At 40.3% G+C, this 23,254-nt stretch overlaps 1 protein-coding gene across 1 annotated transcript; it reads right to left on the bottom strand.

Moving 5' to 3' along the window:
- Nucleotides 1-727: 727 nt before the first annotated feature.
- Nucleotides 728-21,336, bottom strand: gys2 (glycogen synthase 2; the record flags this gene model as incomplete). Its single annotated transcript, XM_083907112.1, has 16 exons — nt 728-937; nt 1,686-1,763; nt 2,893-3,056; nt 3,754-3,849; nt 4,793-4,919; nt 5,317-5,430; nt 9,197-9,275; nt 9,386-9,445; nt 10,581-10,687; nt 11,472-11,592; nt 11,672-11,789; nt 11,881-12,025; nt 14,881-15,066; nt 15,207-15,398; nt 18,173-18,354; nt 21,213-21,336. The coding sequence occupies 16 exons, from the start codon at nt 21,334-21,336 to the stop codon at nt 728-730; spliced, it is 2,103 nt and encodes a 700-aa protein (XP_083763238.1).
- Between the last annotated feature and the right edge of the window lie 1,918 nt (nt 21,337-23,254).

The following is a 23,254-nucleotide window of genomic DNA, read 5'->3' as shown; positions in this document are numbered from 1 at the left end:
ATAAATGCTATTAGTAAATGACTACTAGAGACATTATTAATGGTTTACTAATTAAGTAATGTGTTAAATTAATTAATGCTGAGTCATGCGTACATATGATTTTGCAGTTTTGATAAACCACAAGGTAATGATCAGGATTATTTTCCACGGTGGAACCGGGTCATCTGTTACTTCCACCATTGAGTTTAAGAATTAATCAAAATGTTTGTTTTACTCAAGGTCGCTTTTTGGACATGTTATGTATTTGACAACTAAATGAATTTCAATGACTTTTCAGTGTAAACAAGAAACCAACCATTGTTTAATTTTTTTATTTTACTGAAGGAAATTAAGGGTGATGTAATGATTGTATTGCCCTGGAAAACAAGATGTAGCTGAAGACAACATCTTTATTCTGTACAGTCACAGAGAAGAAACAACAGCGGGCCAAGGATAAAGCTCAGGGGAACACCACAGTTAAACTGAACTAGTGAGGAAAAGGTGGAGGTCTCGTTTTCTGTCGGTATTTTTTAAATAACTCAGCGAAGTGTGATCTCCACGACCTTATTACAGTACAGTTTATCTGATAATGAGTCAGGAACATTCATTTCACTCCATGTTTATTTCATACACTGAGCAGAAGCACTGAATAAACCTGTGAACCACCAGCACATCATGAATAATGAACGTCAGCATCCTTCTGTTATATTATCAGCCGCATAGTTTTACCGTATATGTTTTTTTCCTTTCAATTCGGCACAGCGCCCAGCCCAAAAGGAGCCCTGATGTTCAGCCTGTCCCTCTCCGCCTCCAAGTCTTCATCGTAGGGCTCGTGTTCATCATCATCACCACCATCATCATCATCGTCCTCCTCATCACTGTGGTGAGGGGTTGAGTGGACGGAGGCTGAAGGAGAGGCTGGCACCGAGTAGGGCCGTGGGTAACGGTAGCCCTCTGTCTAAGGAGGTAAAATGATCATTTAAAATGGGTTTTTAAAAAAAGCTAAAACAAATATAAAATACCCTAATTACTTTCAGGGTTATCTTTTAGGTAAAATCCAATTACGTTGTTCATCACTACACTTGCTTTGTGGATTGTACACCTTTCTTGTTAGTAAGAGGCTAATATTTATTGTGTTTTCTTCTAACACCTCAGTTTTGCTCTCCTTTCTCTTTCCTTCCTTACTTTCGTCATTTTTCATTTGAAAACATCTACTTTTAATCTAAAAACCCAATTGCAATTACAATTACAATTGCACATTTCAAATCCAAACAATAAACTGAAGAGAATAGTCTTGTTTCATGGAGCTCAACGGTGTTCGGCACCGTCCAACATGACGACCTGTCATTCATCCAAATGTTATACTGTCAATTAAAGCTTGACAAGTGTGGATCAAGTCCGTCAGTGAGCACATGAGAAACGTTATCATGTGAACACAAGCACAAAGGAGTGGTGTTTCTGAGATACTGGGCTTCACATAAGTCTGTTAAGGTTTTAAAAAATAAACTAAAAAAAAACTTGTTAGTCTAATTTCCTCCTTAGATGATTGGATCAAATAAAATGTCAAGTCAAATTTATTTATAACGCACATTTTCAAGCGGCTGAGCCGCAACCAAAGTGCTTCACAGAAAGTGCTTATGTGCAAATACACATTGGTCATTTGAATGTGAGAGGCCTGGTCCATTCACACACCGTCATGCACTAACCTTCAGAGTGATGGGGTCCATGGTGAACTTCTCGGGGAAAGCTCTGCTCAGTGCCAGGTGACGAGCGTGAACGTAGAACTGTCGAGTCAGCAGAGATTTACGTCAGCAGTTGCACAACATCTATTTCTTTCTGTGTTGTTTGCTTTTTTTTCATTTCGCTTCCAGTCGGAAAATATAAACGGTAGCACGATAAAGGGCTGAATGCACCGTTTAAAGCAGGCGCTTGTTTGCACTGCGCCACATGGACATAGATGAAGCAAAGGGACACAATAACAACACCAGTCAAACTGTAACTTCAGCAGAAAGCTGACCTGAAACCAGAAATGACATAATGCCAATGCAGGCAATGCAGACCTGATCATTTGAAGCTTTAAATCCTACATTTCGCTTTAAAGGTCTATTTTTTTCCAATTTAAGTGTCAGGGCCAATTCCAATTTCTATCTTAATCCTTAAAGTAATCCATAATATGGGCCTAAACTAAGATAATACAATAATTTTTTTATCTCTATTAACAAAGAAAATTTGTAGCTTACTCGTTTCGCTGCTTTCGGCGCCATCTTTGCTCTGTCAAAACACGCAATGCATTCTGGGTAGCCTTTATTACTGGTCTCGGAAAATCTCAATATTGAGGGCGATACAGCCCTTAAACTTGGCCTCCACTTAATTTTTCTGAGAATCAGGACAGCACTTGCACTAGAGGGAGCGCATTTTTGAGATTGAGGATTAAGCAAGGAATTGGAATTCAATCTGGTGACAATGTTACAGAACAGTGGTTTCAAATCTTCAAACTCAAGTCAGTCTTTCAAACTGAACAATTTAGGATTGCTGCCTCGTAACTTTGTTGTGGAAAAGGTGCAGACAACGATAAGATAAAAAAAGATAAAGTTGGAAAGGATGAAATTAGCAGATTTTTAGCAGATTTTTGTAAATATTCCCATTGCAAACAAAGGCCAGATTATAGCAGGTGTTGTATCAGATGAAAAGGGGATTTAGACAGAAACCCAAATCAGTCACAATCAATACCATTGTGACGTGATCCTCTCTATTAAATAGCATATTTAAATAAGTCTTAACTTGGTCTTTTCTATCTGAACCACAGCTCAAATTCACACCCGTGTCGTTCCAAAGCCAGTATGGTCTTTCATTATGGTCTGACTGTATCCCTCACGCCAGTCTTTTGATTGCTGGTGCAGCAGAAACCCTTACCCGGCCCAGGTATCTCCAGTCCAGCAGGTCAGACAGCCTCTCAGTGCGGTTACGCTGGATGATGCGCTGACGCCGCGACTGCTGGCAGAAACTGAACATGTACTGGGTCAACTGGTGACAGGTATCCTCAGGGGAACAGTACCGCCGGTCCACAATGTAGATCCCTGAGAGAAGGGAAAACAATGATTTTTTTTATATCACACATTTATCACCCTATAAATAACTCTAATGTACAAATACTGTATATGTGTGTGTGTGTGTGTGTGTGTGTGTGTGTGTGTGTGTGTGTTTGTGTGTGTGTTCTTGTACTTGCGGCATACTGAGGACCAGTGAGGGTTTTTAACCAACAAAGTTAGGTCATTTTTACGGAGTGAGAACATTTTGGCCGGTCCTCACTTCAAATCACTTCCTTAGGTTGCTATAACATGCTATACTCAATTAAAAAAAAAAATATATATATAGCATGGACAATATAGTATAGTATGACGTTTTTGTCAAATTTTGGGTCAATTTTTCAAAAAATTTTGGACGACATAATATAGTATGACGTTTTTGTCAAATTTTTGACCAAACATTTTGGGTAAAAACTATTTTTTTCACATGTTGGACAATATAGTATAGTATGACGTTTTTGTCAAATTTTGGACCAAAAAAAAAAAAAAAATCTAAAAAGTTTTCCAGCTCTTTTTGCTCTGGGGCTCCACCTGCAGACATTTTATGGTACTGCAACCAGTAGTTCTTTGTAGATGTCATTCATGAAGTAGATATTTGTAATTGTGTTGATTTATAAAGTGGAAATGCTGGTCCTCAATATGCAGCAAGTACAAGAATGTGTGTGTGTGTGTGTACGTGTGTCCGTACCATAGGCAGCAGGGTCAGACACATGCTCCTCCATGAAGCAGCCAAAGCCGGAGAGGTTGGTGGTCACACTGGGGATGCCCATGACAGTGCACTCACCTGGAAACAACAAAAAGCACAACTGCACAGCTAAAAAAAATGCAATCTTAGTCAATTAGTCGAACATGTAAATTGGCAACAATTTTAATATTTAGTCAAAGGTGCATTATGTAATAAATCATAAAATCCTCCTAATATGTCACAGAGACTCAGGAATAATGTTCATATAACTAACTGAACTCACCAACAACAACAGTACAGACAAAATATTTGCATTAAAAAAAAACATTTTGCAGACTGCAAATCATGTTTATGTTTTGAAATCATGTTTTGGCGCCACCTACCGCCGTCTACCAATCATTGCAGTCAGTAGAGTCTCAGCTGCCGAGCAACCACGGGTTGCCAGTTAAGTCAGAAAACCAAACCTAAAAGACCTCGGTATTTTGAATGTGAATGTAGTAACTGTTTTTGGCCACATTCTTACATATGGTGCCTTAAATAATAGCAATTGTTTAGATTTTACTAAGATTTATTTATGCAGCTAAATGCTGGTTTTACTTTTACAAACCTGTTCAACTATCTCAACAGGGTTTGCAAAGACGGGGCGATCAGGATGTTGCAGGTCAGTGTTATAACTTCAGAGGCCTCGTCTACTCAGAGTCACATTATCTTATGATCAGACGCTTTGAGGTAAGGTAAGTTAACTGTATTCCTGTGAGGACATTTTATCCATCCTCCACTGGGAACCTTCCTAGAACTGAAAGCAAAGGGCAGTCAGTAAGCAGCGCCCCCTGGGGACCAACTCCAGATTGAATATTAGTGCCTTGGTCATGGGCACTGACCTCCAAACTCAACACAGAAAGGACAGGGTTCAAACCTGGCACCTTCTTTTGCTATGAGACAGCAGCTCTAACCACTTGTCCACCATGAAAAATCTAAGGGAATGCAGGGTTATGTACTGTATATGTGTGTGACAGGTAGCAGTGTGAGGCTAAAAGGCTACCAGGTGTGTATCCCCATGGTTCGTAGTACGAGGGAAACACTCCGAGGTTACAGCCACGGACAAAGTCCTCATAGTCCATTGGCAGCAGAGGACTGGTGGAGGACAGGAACTCAGGGTGGAAGATGATCTGAAAGGAGAAGGAGAGGTTCAACAGAACAGCCTCAAAATACATAATGCACATATATATGGAGGATAAAGCAGTAGAAGATGGACGGATGTATAGAGTTTTTAGCAGTGATTTAAATAAGAAAATACAATAACAAAAGACCCAGTTTGATGATGTTGGGAAGCTAAAATCCAAAGGTTCATGAATGTTTTAGGGCCTATTTTTCCTGAACAAATAGTGAAATCTACCAACTGGCCAATTGCCATGAAAATAACGTATATAATATAGACATAAGATAAACTGAGATGGATGTTTGGTAATGTAACAAATGACACAGCTGTTTTGTTCTCACACAAAGGCCTGTGAAGGCTTGTGAGATAACCGTGACACACAGTTGGAGGAACATGGTTCTTTATACCTTAACACGGTCGCTCCTGGAGTTGAAGAGGCCAATGCGTCTGACATTAGTCAGGATGGGATCCGTCGAGTCTTCCAACATGTTGTGAGTGGTCACTGGAGGGAGGCTGTGTCTCTGCAGAACAGTGTGTGTGTGTGTGTTAAATAAGAGAATAAAATACCAATCTTGTTATTCTTGAAAATAAAAATATAACATATTCCAAACCCCCACCCTAAAATATACTTTTTCATCTGTTTGACTTGAAGTGGTTGTAATGGTAAATTCAATTTCTCTGTCTCAGAGCTAGAACTGCCCATCACCCGATACCTGCCCAGTACAGAATACCAGGTCCTTTGTGTATAGTGTATTGTATATTGTGTATTGTGTCTAGCCTGGGAGCCAGCTCCCCGATGCCTACAGTAGACAAAGAGGTGTGAAAGCATCATCTGAAGGTAGGGTCTTTGTCTATTGGAGGAATGCCAAAGGGAAGTTGCTCAGGTATAAATGTGGAGTGCACAGCAAGGATCACTCCTGTGAAGATTGACCTTTTCCTTGCAATGAAAATAAAAAATTGTCGGCCGGTAGAAGTTCTGTATTTCATTCTTCACCAGCAGCAGAGTCATATTTTATAAAAATGGACATCATGCTGTATTCAAGAAGACCTGGAAATAGTGACATAGACTTAATTTCATCCCAGAGAATGAGACCATGTCATACAGTCCATGTATGACTTGGTGTATGTGATAGTTGAGCAGTAGTAGAGTTGAAGAGGTTGCACCTCTCGTCCAAAATGCTCCTGTTGTTCTGAATAACTAGTATCTAGTCTCATGTTGTCTTGTTGTCTCATGGATGAGAGGTGAAATACTTCAGCTACACTAAAGCGAGTCCATTTTCCTACACCTTTGAAGATCTTCACTCGTGTTCCTCTGTGTTCTCGGCAGTTTCAGCCTTTTCCAAGCGCTCCGGAGAAACCCAAGTCTCCGTCATCAGAGGATTCCCAATCAGCTGGGAGTGCACAACAACAACAACAACAACAAGCCGTGGAAACTAATCCTCCTTTGAGTTCTTCTGTGTAGCCTGTAAAAACACTGCCAAATCAATGTGTCCCCTTAAGGATAATAATGTGATTCAATTAATCATTTAACATTTAGCTTGTTCCCAATGCATCAGGATAAGAGTCTTGACTGCTGTGAACTAAACACGACAGATAATCCATGAATCTACAGCAGCAATCACTAAAAGTACGACTTCTCCTGATGTGAGAACAGCGTCCGCTCAGTTCCCATCAGTGAGAATGATTACATGTCTGTGTTCATACATCACAAGTCCGACTGCACTGCATAGAACATCACACACTTCATTAGTGCAACGGTGTGATATAATGTGTTTGAGTCGGTGATATTTACTTTGAAGGAGCTGTATCTTCATAGGAAATTGATGATTTGACTTAAAGGTCCAGTGTGTAAGAAACAGTGACATCTAATGGTGAGAACGAAAATTGTATCTCTCTTTCTCTCTGCCTAAGGGAAAATACTGCGGCCTTTGCATATCTGATCCAAATTATTTCATTATAAAGTGATTATATATATATATATATATATATATATAATTTAGGTTACTCCCACTTGGCAATCACAACAATAAAAGTGAACCTGTAGGAGGTCATTTAACAGTTTAACAAACACAGAAACAGAATATACCAATAAAAATTGACCGTAATAGACGCACAGACAACGTTTTAACATCAGTTTAACTGCACGACTATACATGCAGCGCACAACACTTCAAATAATTTAAATGGGGAGCTACGATTCAAGGCGATATCCTTCCTAACTGCTCTTAGAAGTTTGTGAAAAAAAAACAAGTCTGTAATATAAAAGTCAGAGTGCAAGACGAATGACGAGGGCTACCAATGAAATGAACGACAAACTGAGAAGTAATCACGACGACAACGTCAGGGTGAGCCTCATATCCATCACCTTTCTCACAGTAGCAGTCGATACCACTCACACTTCATTTCCAGCGCCTGGAATATTGACGTTGGCATAAATTAATTTAATTGAGGGAGACCTTTTGTGTGGACGCAGAGCTTGTAACTGCGTTGCTGTAACATACATCACCTGGACACAGCAAGGCTATTGACCCACTGTCTGTGCCACAGGAAGCTAATCAAACTAAGCTGGTGACGTTCATTCATGCTATGTGCTCCATGGGATCCCCCTCAGGTCGTCCTGTAATTCATCTACAGCAGAGGCCGTCACTCGCATCGACCACTGCTGAGGAAATGTCTCGGCCATTCATAAAACGACAGCCTAAGAGAGTATGGAGATCAATCTGCTGCAGCATCTTCTACCTGCTATTTTCTATACATAGACACGGTATAACATACACATTCATGTATACTCAACAAAAATAGAAACGCACAAACTTGAAATGGTGAACAAAAATAGAGAATGTCATGTCATTTGCTCAGATTCTTTGTTTTGCTCAAACCCAGTAGTCCAGCGTCACTCAGCCACTCCTATTGACGACAATCTCAGATTGAGTATTTCAACTCACCAGAGTCATGGAGCATGGCAGAGTGGTGGTCAATATGTGTGACCAGTACACAGACACTCCTTATGGTCTGGTCAATAAAAGGGCACACCAAAATGTGGACTTTTGTCACTTGTCAATATGCCACAGATGTCACAAATCATGATGGAGCGTGCCATTGGCTCATGCTGAGTGCTGGGCTGAGCGTTACAGCTGTGGCAACACAACTGAATGTGCATCATTCCACTGTCAGCCGCCTGTGGACTCTTTTAAGAGAGACTGGAACCACAGCGAACTGCGTTCCAGTTCCTCGGAACGGCCGCCAACTTCAAGTGGCTCTGCAGGAGGAACGGAACAACATCCCCCAGACCACGATGGACGACCTGGTGATGTCCATGCGTCGCCGGTGTATCGCTCTGCATGAGTGGACACACACGTTATTGAAGTTTGTGAACTTAGACCATCGACCCCCATTGTGTTCTTCCTGCCGTTACTCCAGGACTTTTGTTTTGAAATTGATCCTAATGCTCGCAAATTAAAGCCAGTTTATTGAAAAAGGTAGTACTGTTATTTTTGGATAGTTACTCTGTTTTGTTAAATTTTAAGTTTTTCTTTGTGAGTGTTTATATTTTTGTTGAGTGTTAATATATGATTTATAGTAAGTCTGCATGCGTAAATATTCTTATCTATGTGTTATCGTATATAATACAAAAACATATGTGTATTTGTGCGTTAGGGTTAGCATTGGGTCTATGATTGTCCTCACCAAGTTCGCTGTACAATTGGGTGAGTGTGTAAGTAGATGCATGAATGTGTGTTTATCTGTGTGAATGCATTTACATTTTTTACTAGTATGTCGTCCAAAATGTGGTATAAAAAAAAATCATGGTTTAGTATGTCGTGGTAAAAAAGTCATAGTATAGTAAGGCGTCCAAAATGTACAAAATGTACACAAGTATACATACGGTTTATAAACCGTTTTTTCTAAACCAGGTAAGCGAGTGCTGCACCCTCGTACCAAAAACGCCATTTTAGCTACTCATTATATTATTGTACACTACATGCAGTCTTGCTTAAAACGATAATTTTCCTATTATATAATATTGCCAGTATACAATATTTCCAAAATATGCATAATGACTGCAAAAACACCATAGTAAATAGACAGTCAAAGCTTAAACAACAGCTATACATTCATGAAAACTCCACCATCCATGTTTGTATATTTGTCACCGGCCATTTTGCTATTGTGACATATTTCATATCCTTATATACACAGGATCATGTGACCTCGAACTGCTGGTAGTTTTGTCAGACAATCTTTAATTCAACAACACACAAAGACAAATCTGCAGCGCAACTGTACCTGAGTGGCGTAAATGGCTCTCTTCATCATGGTGAAGTCGTCTCGCTCCAGGATGGAGTTCATGTCCGGGATCGTCCCTCTGGTTTAGGACAGAGGACACAACATCGACACATTATCTTCATCCAGAGAATCATGTGGATGTATGAGGCTGATCTGAGATCAATGTCATCTCATCAATAACATGCTTACGTTAACAGAGCTTCATACAGCTTCTTTCCAAACTTCTCTTTCACAGTGTGAGCTGTGTCCCTGTCAGAGGCAAAGGGAAACCAGCCTTAGGACTTTTCATTCCAGACTTTGGGTGAATTCCAATTCCTTGCTTAAACCTCACTCTTAACCCTCAATCTCAAAAATGCTCTCCCTCTAGTGCAAGTGCTGTCCTGATTCTCAGAAAAATTCAGTTGAGGGGCGAGTTTAAGGGCTGTATCGCCCTCAATATTCAGATTTTCTGAGACCACCCTTGGGAGCAAGGGCTACCCAGAATGCATTGCGTGTTTTGACATAACAAAGATGGCGCCGAAAGCAGCGAAACGAGTACGCTACAAATGAAGTCTTTTCTTTGTTAAAAATCATTATCTTAGTTTAGGCCCATATTATGGATTACTGACGTCATTGTTGCGTAACATTTATTTTTATTTTACGATCTTTTGTCAATAGTCGGCCGGTGTGATTTACTTTTCAATAAGTCGTGGTGTGTGGTAACTGTCAGCTGAATATTTGTATGAGTATCATCTTATAACTAACTGACAACCTAATAACTTGACTGACAAACGGATCGTAATAAATAATCCTGACGTAAATGTGTTCTTCTTCTTCTATTTTTTTGGAGTTGACAGACTGGACGCAGCTTTGGCGTTATTCTGCCCCCTACAGTCTGAAGACGTATCTGATTTTAAGTGGCGTCCCATTTCTAAGTGACAAAATAACCCTCAACACTTGGTTTTGAGGCCAGTTAAGATTAAGGGTTGAGCTTGAGGGTTAAGATAGGAATTGGAATTGGCCCTAAGACTGGTTTAGGATTTATCTTCAGGATAACACAAACAATGTAAGCTGCCAAACTGTATCCAACAATTTTCAGTCAAAGTCTTCTCTCTGTACGGCCCTGAAAATAGATCCAAATGGATAGTGCGATCTGACATACTGATGGACTGCGCTTTATTGTTCAAACGTGTTAACACAACACATGCATGTGGTTTAAAACCAGTGAGTTATGTGACACAAGCTCTCTCCCCGGAGCCTGGTAAAATGATGCATCAAATCTACTCCTGGGGTCTGTGTCATACAACTTAATGTTCAAAAATCTGAACTATGCCTATTTGCTGCCTACCTGCTCCACCCTTGTACCTATCAATGTACTGTAATTCGGGGCTACAGTGTGACCTACCAGAGCTGTTTGCGTATCGCTTGTCCCTTCAACGACTCCACATTGAAGTTGTTGGTTTGTGCCGGCATGATGAAAAACACCACCACTGTCACATCGTTTTTGTGGACCTGTGGAGACAAGAGGAAGAGGAGGAAGGAGAGAACAGGACGGAAGTGGAGATGGACTAATATCAGTGATTCTCAACCCTGATTGGAATGATCAACGTCTAAAACATGCAGGGCAGTGGGTCCCCAGGACCAGGGTTAAGAAACCCCAAGTTAAAGACTTGGACAAGAATGCATTCTATACAGTAATGATGTTCCAACTCAAACCTTAAAAATCAACTCACGGTTAAAATATGGAGCCGAGAAGCAGAAGCTCCCCACTTAATATCATGTTACAATGAAAACATGGTCCGAAAGCTCACTGTCTTTTAAACACAGTCTGTAGCTGAGGCACATGTTTGTTAGTATTGTTTATTATAACAGTAATAATAAGACATTTGGTCATAATTATCCCATTATTAATTGTATCATATATAACATGCATAAATACACTTGTTAGGGCCCGAGCCACAAATGGAAGTGGCCGAAACGGCTCCTGGTATGAATTTTAATTACACATTCCACATTATTATTTATGTCATTTAAAATAACCGTCTCTGTTTTTTGATATTAAAAATTAATTTTGCATCATAAATAGTATTATTAAGTATACGTGTGATATCATGATGTAATATTGAGAACAGGACGGCCCCCTCTTGACAACAATAGAAGCAGTTTGAGACACCTGCCATAGATGGCAAAGAAATGTACGAAATGTTGTTGTTTTTTGTTGAAATTCTGTGTTAGATTTGTCTGTTACATCGTTACAGTGTCATGAGGACGTGCCAGTGTTTTTATTTGTATTTACCTGCAGCAGGTAGTTTAGTCTGGACAGTGACTCGAGGAAAATATCAGCTCCCTTGTTGGAGAACTCGTAGCGGCCAGCAATAAAGAAGAAAAGTGTTTTATCCAGGTTGAAGTCGAGATGACTGTTAGAAGAAAAGATGTCGTCACAACCCACATACGTCCTTTTTAGGCGATGACGAGTCCAGAAATGAAAACACATACCCATAAAAGTGTCCTCGGATAAACTCCTGGATGCGTGCCTTGCTGGTGGAGTGCAGGTTTTGGAACTCGTGCATGGCTGAGAACTTCTTCACATTCAGCCCGTTTGGGGTCACCACATCTGCACCATCAACACAGAAGAGGAGGGTTTTTAATGTCAGCAGGACGATCACTGAGGAGAGCAGGGCGGCTGTAAACGTCAGTTTCCTCACCTGGCCTCCTGTGCAGCATGTGGTTGGCCTCCACAGCAGTGATCTCTGACACTGTGGTGAAGACGTGAGCACAGTGGACTGCAGCTCTCTCCAGACAGTAGCGATGGTAGATCTGTCGCTCACCTGCCTCCTTGTCAATGTTGAACTATATCACAAACACACACACACACACACACATATACACACTATAAAATATATAATCATGTTTCACCGTCTATCGATCGACTCCGCTCCAGTTCACTAGCGTAGCTGCAGCAGAACAGACTCAGTGACACAAGAATTATGATTAACACGTGGTTGAAAGGTCAACGTGACGATCATGATGATGATGATGATGATGATGATGATGAGCGTGTGTGACCCCTGGGTGTGTTCTTGTATCTGCATCCAAAAAAAAACCTGCATAAACCATACACTCTTAGAAATAAGGGTTCCAAAAGGGTTCTTCTACAAGGGCTAAAGTTCTACCTGGAACCATTTGCTTCTGAAAGGGGTTCTTGGTAACACTAATGGTTCCAGTAAGAACCATTTTGATCAATTTTGAACCCTTTAAAAGCCCTTTTCCAGAATAAGGGTTTTAGAAGGGTTCTTGGTGGAACCCTCCAAAAGGGTTCCAGCCAAAAAGGGTTCTCCTATGAGGACATGCAGACCTTATATGGTTCTACTTAGCACTTTTATTTCTAAGAGTGTAGGGAGTGAGGGTTTTTTGGCTGGTCTTCACATATGGGGGTTTTCGGGGTTAAGACCTGGTTTTAGGGTTAGAGTTAGAGTTGGGTTTAGGTTAGGGTTAGGCATTTAGCTGTAATGGTTAAGGTCATGGTAAGGGGCTCAAGATCCTCATCATAGTGTAGAAATACTAATTCTAGATACCTGAGACTAAATGTTAGCGCCTTTGTAGATCTACTGTGATCTGTAAGTTGTAATGCACAATTATATATGCAAAAGTTCAGTAATATTAAATGTATATCAAGAAATGTGAGGTTGTTCATAATTTGTTTTGTGAAAAGAGAATTCATTAAATGTAAAACACAGGAAAGACTTTGGAGTTCTTGTTGTTTATAGGTTATTATGCTGTTATTTGACAGATCTGGCCCTCTTCAGATCAAATTGGGGGTCCCATGTGGCCCCTGAAATAAAAATTAGTTTGACACTCCTGGGTTAGAGTTAGAGTGTCGACACAAAGAATGCAAAAATGTTGTGGAGACATAAATCTTTTTTTTCTTCCTCTTTTAAGGAAAGGGACAACACATATTCATCAGCATTAAAATGTAAATATGTCAGGTTGTAGCCTGTAGTCCCTTGGCAAGGTTGATAAGGCATAAGGCACATGTGTCAAACTCAAGGCCCGGGGGCCAGATGTGGTCCGCCACGTCATTTTATGTGGCCCGCAAGTGATTCATTTGTCTTAAAAATCTGTGTTAAATTGGTCTATGCAGGTTTAAGGCGCGCATTGACCATAAACTACATTTCCCACAATGCATGGCGATTGCGTTACCCGCAAAGTGACGGCACCGCCGCTAGATGGCAGTGTATCATTGTATATGCATCATGCGACAGTGAAATTGAATAAGTAATAAATACAGAAAGTTATTTAGTAATATGTTACAGAGTAGTTACCTTTACATGATCTTTTGTTACATTTAGTTAAATTTATTCTGTATGACGGTTACATCTGGCCCTTTGAATGTAACCATGATGCTGATGTGGCCCTCAGTGAAAATGAGTTTGACAGCCTTGGCATAAGGGATAAAAATGAAAACTCAATGCATTATAGGGACTTGTCTTCCTAATGGGGACCAAAAGTAAGTCCCCATAATAATATCAGTAGTAGTTCTGGTTAAAGTTTGAGGAAGTCTCCAGGAAATGAATGGAAGTCAATGTAATGTCCACAGATATGGGAAGTGGTAGAGCCTAAAGTCCTAATTATTATTCTTCATTCCATACTCTGAGTTTGTTTGTTTGTTTGTTTGTTTGTTTGTTAAGTAACAAACCTGGGAATGCATATTCATTCTGTGTAAATGCATCTGGACTTCCTGCTCAGACTGAGTGGATCACTGACAGATAAGGCCCACGTCAATTATCCGTCCACAGCGAGTGGCCTTTAGGCCCACGCTAACCTTTCAGATTTGGGCAAAGCCAAATCAAAACAGCCCCGCTGACATGTCCACACGGCTCAGTATCACTCATGATGCTCTAAGTGGTCGTAACAGGCAGCGAGTTCTGGCCTGAACTTTACAGTCTGATAATTCATCTGACAGCTGCTACATAACAGACGTGATTGACAGGTGGGTCAAAGGTCACGCTGTGTTTTCTGATGTATGTGTGTGACTGAGTATAATTGTATTCCATTTCGGGCTTAAACAATAACAAGTTAGTCCTCAGAGGACATGTATTTATATCTTTGTGAGGTCCAAAGAAATGTACCAACTGATTTTTGTGAGGACATTTTGACCTTAAAGGAAAATGTGTCTCATCCACACAAATGTAAAGGCCCTTTTCAGGTTTTTTATGGTTATAACTAGGTTAAAGAGTTCAGGTTAGGCACTTAGCTATGTCAGAAATGCTTCACTACCCGTCTAAAAACACATCTGGACCAGATAAAAACAAGGGTCTGCAGTGGACTTGCCTTAGAATATAGATGGCTCAATGCAAAGAGAGCATTAAACACAGATGTGCTGGTGTTTTGAACACTTTGGGTGATTGTTATACATATTTTCACAATATTATATATTTAATTGATAATCAGTGATATCTGAATGGGAACAACAACGTTATAACGTTATAACCTGGGACAGTATGGAGCAGTCATTTCCAGAGACCGGGTCACATGAAAATTCTTTGGGCAAATACATTTCCTGAAATCTTCCCCAAACTTTTACTTTGAATTGCTATGTGTTTTATATGATATGCATAAATTGAATTGAATTGGGCCACGATCATCTTTCTAAAAAGAAATAGAGTCATTCTGTAGTTGTGTCAGTGTACAGCACGGCCTCTCACCTTGTCCAGGTTATTATAAAAGTCGGCGTTCCCAGCACAGAGGTATCGTCCCAACAGCGTGGCGTGTGTTGTGAACACTGTTGCCATGGGAATCCTACGGGAGCGGGACAGAATAAGGCCAAGTCCTGCCTGCCACTCGTGGAAATGACAAACGACATTTGGCTTGTCTCCGAGGTTGTCTGTCAGCTGGAACAGCAGATGAAACAGTGACATGGGGTCACATTCTCTAACTACATTACTGTGAAGCTGCGTCCATGCGTTTATGGACAGATGACAGTTGATCTGAGCAATGTGTGCTAAACATCAATCCAAAAACGGGGACTGACCTCTTTGAAGAACCAGGCGATCAAGGAGCCCAGGATGAGCGAGTCATTGGCCTCGCGGTCATGGTAGGGCAGGCCGATGTGGCAGGTGTGCCACAGGTCGCCCTTCCACCGATCCAAGTTCCAGGCAGCGGAGGCGATGTCAAACAGGACCACGTAGGGGCTCCCCTCGATCAGCCAGCGTCCAAAATGAACCTGTAGCATCAACACAAACACATGCACTGTTGGCTTTAACCCATTTAGGTGAAAACTGTGCCAAACGAGAGAACACCTAGACATCTCTTTACTAAAACCTCTGCCATTTTACTCTGCTTCACTTCAGCAGCATCAGACTTTGCACAGCTCATATCCACATGTTGTTACATGACCTCCATGTGTTTTTAAGCTCCTACTGCATGATTTAAAGGTGATATTTGCTTTAAAATGCGATATTTTTTAGGCGTGAGAAAAAAAATCCTTTATTTATGCTTTGTTCCATGTACATTTACTCTGACACAGTGGCATCTACAGTGAAACTTACACCTCTGGTGGAATCTCACAAGTGTTATCTTTATTTTGGTACTAAGATAATTCACATAGAGCTTGTAAGTGCAGAGATTTATACTATTTAGTTTGAGAATGTCATTTTAGAGCAAGGACTCCAAAAAGAGGGTCAGGGAAGAAGTGGTTAATGTGAGAATGTGATGTAGGCCTGTCATACTGTATGTTAACAACTGTTCTACTGTTTGGGTTTAATGGCACTTTGTGCAATAACATGAATAATTGTGTCGTGCAATAGCGCCGATACGCAAATAAAACATTTTGTCTACACTGTTGTATTGCGTACAAGCCTTTATAGCTCTGATGGTAGAGCTTGTATTATAGGCAGTATTTTGCATTGAAAATAGTGTTTTATAATATCAAAAAAAATGTGTGAATGTATATCTAAATAAACTCAATTTCCCAGAAGAAAAGCCACATGTGTAAGCTCTCAAATACCTTTTGAATTGTGTTCCTATATCTGCTACAGAGGCTGAGAACTCAGTCATTTAGTCAGCATTGACACAATTGCTGAATGTGAACCTCAGGTTTTAGAGGTCCTTTCTGTAATCACACATACATTTTCCAGGCATTAAAAGATGAAACATCATTTGTATGCGACTGTCAAACAAATATCAGCCTGGACTGAGGGAGCATTAGTGTGTATACAGCAGCAGCGCAACAGGCCAACAATCATTTATGAAACTACTGTTTGCTTTCGTGACATACAATCATTTGCACAGTAAATCTATTTTGAAGAAAGCTTTAAAACAACACTATTGCTACAGTTGCAGATACACACATACACAGACTATTTCACTATTTCACTTCAATAACTGAAGTAAGAGGGGGGTAAACATGTTTCATAGAACATGCACACCAAGGGTTGAACTGAATAAGAGCGTATATTTGTATATACCTTCAAAACAAAGACTTTTAACTCAAACATGAATGCTGGCACACAGACTCTTCTGTTTGATGCAGCCATTCAACCTGCACTGCAACAGATCATTAGTTTTAACAGTTTAACGGCTATTTGACTTGAGCGTGGAGTCTCTGTTATTCCCACTCTGCACCTGAACCTCTGTCCTTGCATCATGTAAAGCCATTTTCAGCCATGAACTCTGGATCGTGTAAAAAGAACTGGGTCATCGGGACATTCAGATGTCTATAGCATGCAGAAAGTGGTTCACTCTGCCACTCATCGCTGTATTTGCTGCATACTGCTGCATCCTCACGAGCTCACATGACAATCTTTGGAGAATGTCCTTCTGCAGACATCCAGAAAAGCTGCATAGTGTTGCTTTAAATAAAGCCATTAATTCCTGATGAAGCAGAGTTTTCATAGAGTTTTACACATAAAGCTCACAGTGACCACTGACTGACACATGGACGACCACATGCCACAGTGGCTTGACTTAGCATCATCAGGTTCTTTAGTATATTGCTGCCATCTAGTGGCTGATCATCACTGGGTTGTGAGAGACCAACATTTCACATCTTCTCACGAGCCACGAGGTCAACAAAACTCAGCCACTTCATTCCACAGAAACAACACCTAATAAACCTAATAAACTGGCACCTGCTACAATGTTCACAGGTCACTGTCTTTATACCAAGCAGGTTATTTAAGCTACTGTTTTTCTACCATTTCAAACCAAAGCCTCCTCTGACGTCTGGCATCAACACGACTTCTTCACCCAGAGAACTGACGCTCACAAGATGTTTCCTCTTTTTCAGACCTCAGCAGATCAGCTGATCAGTCTGGCACCAACAACCTTGTCGAGTCGAGTCGAGTCAGTTTAATTTCTATAGCCCGACGTCACAAACACAGGTCGCCTCGAAGCCTGTACAGCATGTAGAGTTGGAGCAAAAGTCCCAGAATCTATAGGAATAGGAAACGTTCCAAAATCTAAGTAACTTAAATACAGCTGGTAAATAATACACTGTCGCATAATCTTTGGCTAAAACATTCACATTTGATGCAAATACAGTTGAATATCAATGATCTCAATCACAGACACATTACTTACAGTGCTGCAGGGATAGTGAGGCCATAGCTATATGAAAGTAACGCTCCACTGGATCAGTAGATCACTTTATTCTTTATTGTGTGTCGGCAGCTGCTGAATGTAACTAAGAAAGTAACTTGTAATCTGAAGTTGCTAAATGACGTCATCGCCTAATTTGCATGATTGACCATTTGCCTGATACAAGTGTCCGAGTGTTTTTTTTTTATTTATTATTATTGAATGTATTGATAACGCCGAAATGACGTTGATTATCGTCGTAAATTTCGATAACAATACATTTTCCATATATCGCCCAGCCCCTAGCCATAACCTTAAACTAACCACTTCCTCAGAGATGAGGCACGAGCTCATTAGGACCAGGTTTGGGTTATAAGGTAAGAAACACACACACACACACACACACACACACACACACACCTGGCAGCCATTGTGGATGAGAGCGTCCATGGCCTTCCTGATTGCAGGGTTGGGCGGCTCGCAGGCTTCCACCTGTGTCTTGAAGTTCTGCTCAAAGTACGGCCCCATCATGAAGTAGTTCTCCCCCCACTCGTCCACGGTGACCTTGGCCTTGGTCTGGATCACGGTGTAGATTCCTCCCACTGCAGAGAGAGGACATTTAACTTTAAATAATAATAATAAAAAAGAAGCAGTTATTGTGGTCTGATGTTGTTCTCCTTAGTTTACAGTTACAAGTCTTTAGATTCTTTAGTCTCAGCTTCTATGTCCTGAATCTATGCTTTTTAATTACTACTGTTGTCTTCTTTGTATGAAGAAATACCTTTCAGTCATGTAGATAAATATAGATTACTACATGTAGATCATGAAGGTGTAGAAACATTTCAGATTGTTGCATTGTTTTGTTTTGGTTTTTTTACAGGACTATGATATAATGATATAATATACTAAAAGTTAGAGATATTCGACAGGAATATCTCTATGAAAAGTTCATGCTAGAGTGATATTTTACCATGAAAGCAGGGCCTTTACGTAGAAGGATGCAACAGTCATTTATTTATCTCAAACAAGAGCGAACAACAGTGAACAGAACATCTCAACGTCTCAATAACTTGGTAAATTTTAAAGTGTTCTCTTGGGCTCATGACGTCAGCATTTGAATACAAATTGTCATTGAGGCAGAACTTTTACATCAGACAGTTTTGACGGTGATTTTTGCAGTTAATCACCTTGTTGGAGAACAGCATGTTATTCAATAAGAACTGAAACATTGAACATTTGGACATGTGCATTCAAAAGTTTAGAGAAGGTTCACTTAAAAGTTCACTTGTAAAAGTTAAAGAGCATTTTAGGTGCATTCTGAAATTGAATCCCTAACTTTTTGTGAGTATATAACGCAATAAGGATATTAAATCATCTGCATCGGGATGGAAAAAGGAAGTGTGAATCCTGAATTGTTTCTAAATTAGTAGAAAAAAACATTCGACCAAAAACTGATGAATTGTCTGATGTTATCGCGTGAAATCAAAGCTGTCACTTTGATCACAGATTTACACTGAATTCAGTTTTCGGTCACAGCTTTTCTCCTGTGGTCCATCCACAAACAAACAAACATGCACACAAACACGAGGCATACAAATAATACAAACATGTTTTAGTAATAGAAGAAACCTTCTCTAAATGCTGGATCAAGATAAAACCTCATTTAAATCCTGTGTTTATCTGACGTTTACATATTTGCTCACACTGATGCTCAGTAATCAGCAGTGTTTTCTTCCCTATGCTGTGTTTAGTGCTGTGAGTCAGACTAAAGCACAGGGAAATATTTTACCCAGATGCCCATTTGGCAGCGAAAAGACAAATATTGATAGAAAAAAAGACTCTGAGCTCATAATGACGTCCAAACTGCATCACAGAGCGCTGGATATCAGAGGCGAGGGGGGAAACAACAGCTAATAACCAACCTATGACCAATCACCTGTGAACTGTTCGATAACAAGCGCATGTGCATGATGCATTAGAAACATATCAACTCAACAATCACTTTCAACACTCAGAACTATAGGAAACGCAGTCAAATTCAGTTTTAACTGATTAAAAACATATTTATGGGGTGTGTAAATATCGTCTGAGGCGTAGTTTTGTTAAAAAAGATATTATATATTGTGTAAATATTGAAATAATGATATATGTTAAAAAAACAGAATAGGTTTATACAGTAAATCTATATGCAACAATATTCTATATCATTCAATTTGGGCTAAACTAGAGAGGCTGGGCACCATGTGTGTGCGTGCGTGTGTGTGTGTGTGTGTGTTTATGTGTGTGTGTATGTGTGTGTGTGTGTGTGTGTGTGTGCGGTGTGTCTGTGAACAACAATCAACAACTGTGCTGAATGAAAACAGGAAAACTAAAATTCGACTGAAATCAGGCTCCCTTCAATCTGGACTAAAACAAAAGTCGACGGATTTGGTTTGACTGGATTATTGTAACAAACCTTAAAGGCGTCATATGTAAGAATGTGGCAAAAACAGTTACTACATTCAAATTCAAAATACCTAACTGGTTCAACCCTGCAATGATTGGTAGACGGCGGTAGGTGGCGCCACATGACGCCAAAACATGATTTCAAAACATTAACATGATTTGCAGTCTGCAAAATATATATTTTTAATGCAAATATTTTGTCTGTACTGTTGTTGTTGGTGAGTTCAGTTTGTTATATGAACATTATTCCTGAGTCTCTGTGACATATTAGGAGGATTTTATCATTTATTACATAATGCACCTTTAAGTTTGCTTGGTTTGACGTCACCACTGCATAACAAAACGTGAAAGCAGAATTATTACGAGTCAAAACCATCAGTTCTCCATTGAATTACATTATTAATTAATAATTGTACCTCAAGGCTCGATTCTGGATCCTTTTCATTTCTATATTTATTCCCTGAACATCTAGATTGAGCTATCTATCCATCCATGCATCCATAATAATATTATAGTTATAATTATTAGCCTTATTTCTTTGTTGTTTACTTATAAGGTCAGTATTAGCATAGTAATGGTGGTAGCAGTAGTAGTAGTAGTAGAAGTAGTCGCAGAATCCGTCTGAGCTTGTTATGATATTCACGACAAACATGTGAGGAGAATCCGTCAGTTCATAACTTATCAGCAGTTTAATGTTTAACTCAAACAGACTCTGACTCTATATTCAGTATTTGCTCAATGGGGGGGGGGGGGGGGGGGGGCAAAGAGTCAGATTTCACCAAAGGTATATTCACGTATTATGCCTCACTTATAAGCTAAATAAAAAAAAGGTATTAAAATGCTTTTGTGCAATTAGTTCAAATTTGTATGATTATTATTGTACGTGAAATGGCAGCCAGTGATAACTGACATTAACGGTGCCGCTGATTTTATTCCTAAACGAAAGCCTTACATTCACATTTGAAATTAAACAGACAGCGTGTCATCGGTATGAGGAAAAGTGGGTGTTGGTGACCTTTGTTGGTGACCTCCCAGGCCACCTCGAAGAGCAGCAGGTCCTCCACGGGCAGCTCGTCCTCCTCCCAGGCCGGCAGCACCCCGCTCAGGGACGTCATGGACAAGGACCGAGACAACGGCATGGTGAGAGTCAGAGTGGAGGAGCAGGACGCAGCCACTGGAAACACCTGAGATCTGATCTGGGAGCAGCGCGGAGAGAAGTCCCTCTAACTGACCTGCAGAGTAAGAACAACAGGAGTTGGAGCTTCCCCACCCCTCCTACTGAGGCTAACACACACACACACACACACACACACACACACACACACACACACACACACACACACACACACACACACACACACACACACACACACAAGCTTGATTGGGAAAAACAGTGTGTACAGTATTTCCCAATGAAAGAGAGTGGCACCATTTAATGCTGAGTCAGTGATTTCCAACTATTGTTTTACTCTTTTAGCAATTCCCAAATGTTGTTTTCCTGGTTTCTATGCTTAAGTTGTGAATGCTGAATCCTCTCCATTCACATCATTTTTCAGCCAATTTCAACACCTCAAACGTGCATCATATAGTCACACGTGTGCTGCTTATCTATCTGTGATGACAAGTAGCACTTTAAGCTTCTACTATGCTCAATGAATCCACTTGTGTCAAAGTAACTTGACTCCATCACCAGTTAATACCCTAACATAACCACAATCAAATCTTGGCTTTGAACTTAAAACAGTTCCTCAGAAAGATTAGGTTTAGGTCTCCATGAGGACGACAGATCCTGACAATGTCAGTGTTTATGCTAGAAAAGGACACACACACACACTTTTTTTTTTTTTTTTCACCTTTGACTTCTAACAAACAATCTCTGGTTTCCCTGTGAGGCCCCACGGTTAATCACTTACAGAAGCCACTTTTACTTTTGATGCTTTAGCGCCCCCACTGCAGCAGGAGTGAATTTAAATAACATTTTGGTGCTAATAGAACTTTGTAATATATGAACGAGGGTCGCAGGAGCATTGTGCTAATCTCAGCTGGACAGTTCAACAGTCAAATACACCATAAAATGAATGAATTATGAATATTGATGTTTCATGGGGGTTTGCCATGTGATTATAAGGCAAATAAAATGAAATGTCCAGTACAGTGAATAAGAATATGGATTTCTATCAATGTAAATAGTGTAGGAATCATTTTGGCTAATGTAAGTACTCAACAAAGTACCATTAGTTGTGTTGTTTTGGGGTATTTTCATGCAGAAATGTTCCATATTACACTGTATCTTCATTCAGCTAAACCTCAACCCCGTTTGTGCAATTACGTTACGAACGTACACCGACACGCAACCGAAGCCGCAAGCATTTCTGAGAAAATGTGATATGAATGATGCATTTCAGCACCAGAGGTGGCGGACAGCGTCGCAATTTACAGTGCAGAGACGCGGGGAGCGGCCGTGATTGGCTGAGAGCAGGAAGAGGCCGAGGTCACCTGGTGGAAACATAAAACAGGTCTGACGGAGGGAAGTAGCGTTAGTAGCTGCTGATGAACACTGTCACACAGACGCAGGACCTGGATGTCGTGGTCAAACATGAGGCTCGTGGCTCTGGCTGTGGTGTGTGGTCTGATGGTGGGTCAGGACGGAGCCAGCGGGGGATCAGTGGATCTGCCGCGGTACGACGCCACGCAGAGGACACGAGCAACAGGTGGGTGACCTGAGGACGAAGACAGCTGTTAGAGAATGAAATATAGATTTACAGTCCACAGCTCAGGGTTAGGAAGAGCAGCATTAAGACTTTCAGACACATTTTACATAACCAAACGGATTCAGTTTTAATGATTTCTTTGTTATATGGAGCAAAGAAATCATATTCAAGACGCTGTTTGTGTGTGTGTGTGTGTGTGTGTGTGTGTGTGGGCTTTACAGCACTCTATATACAGACACAAATATATACATACATCGGGCAAAAGACAATCAAGTAAAAATTAACTCAGAGTAAAAGCAGTAAAGAGGACAAGGGAATATAAACACTCATTTACTAATTAAAGTGC

Source organism: Microchirus variegatus (genome assembly GCF_963457635.1).
Source record: "Microchirus variegatus genome assembly, chromosome: 20".
Taxonomy (NCBI): Eukaryota; Metazoa; Chordata; class Actinopteri; order Pleuronectiformes; family Soleidae; genus Microchirus; species Microchirus variegatus.
This window is presented reverse-complemented; position numbering and strand designations above follow the sequence as displayed.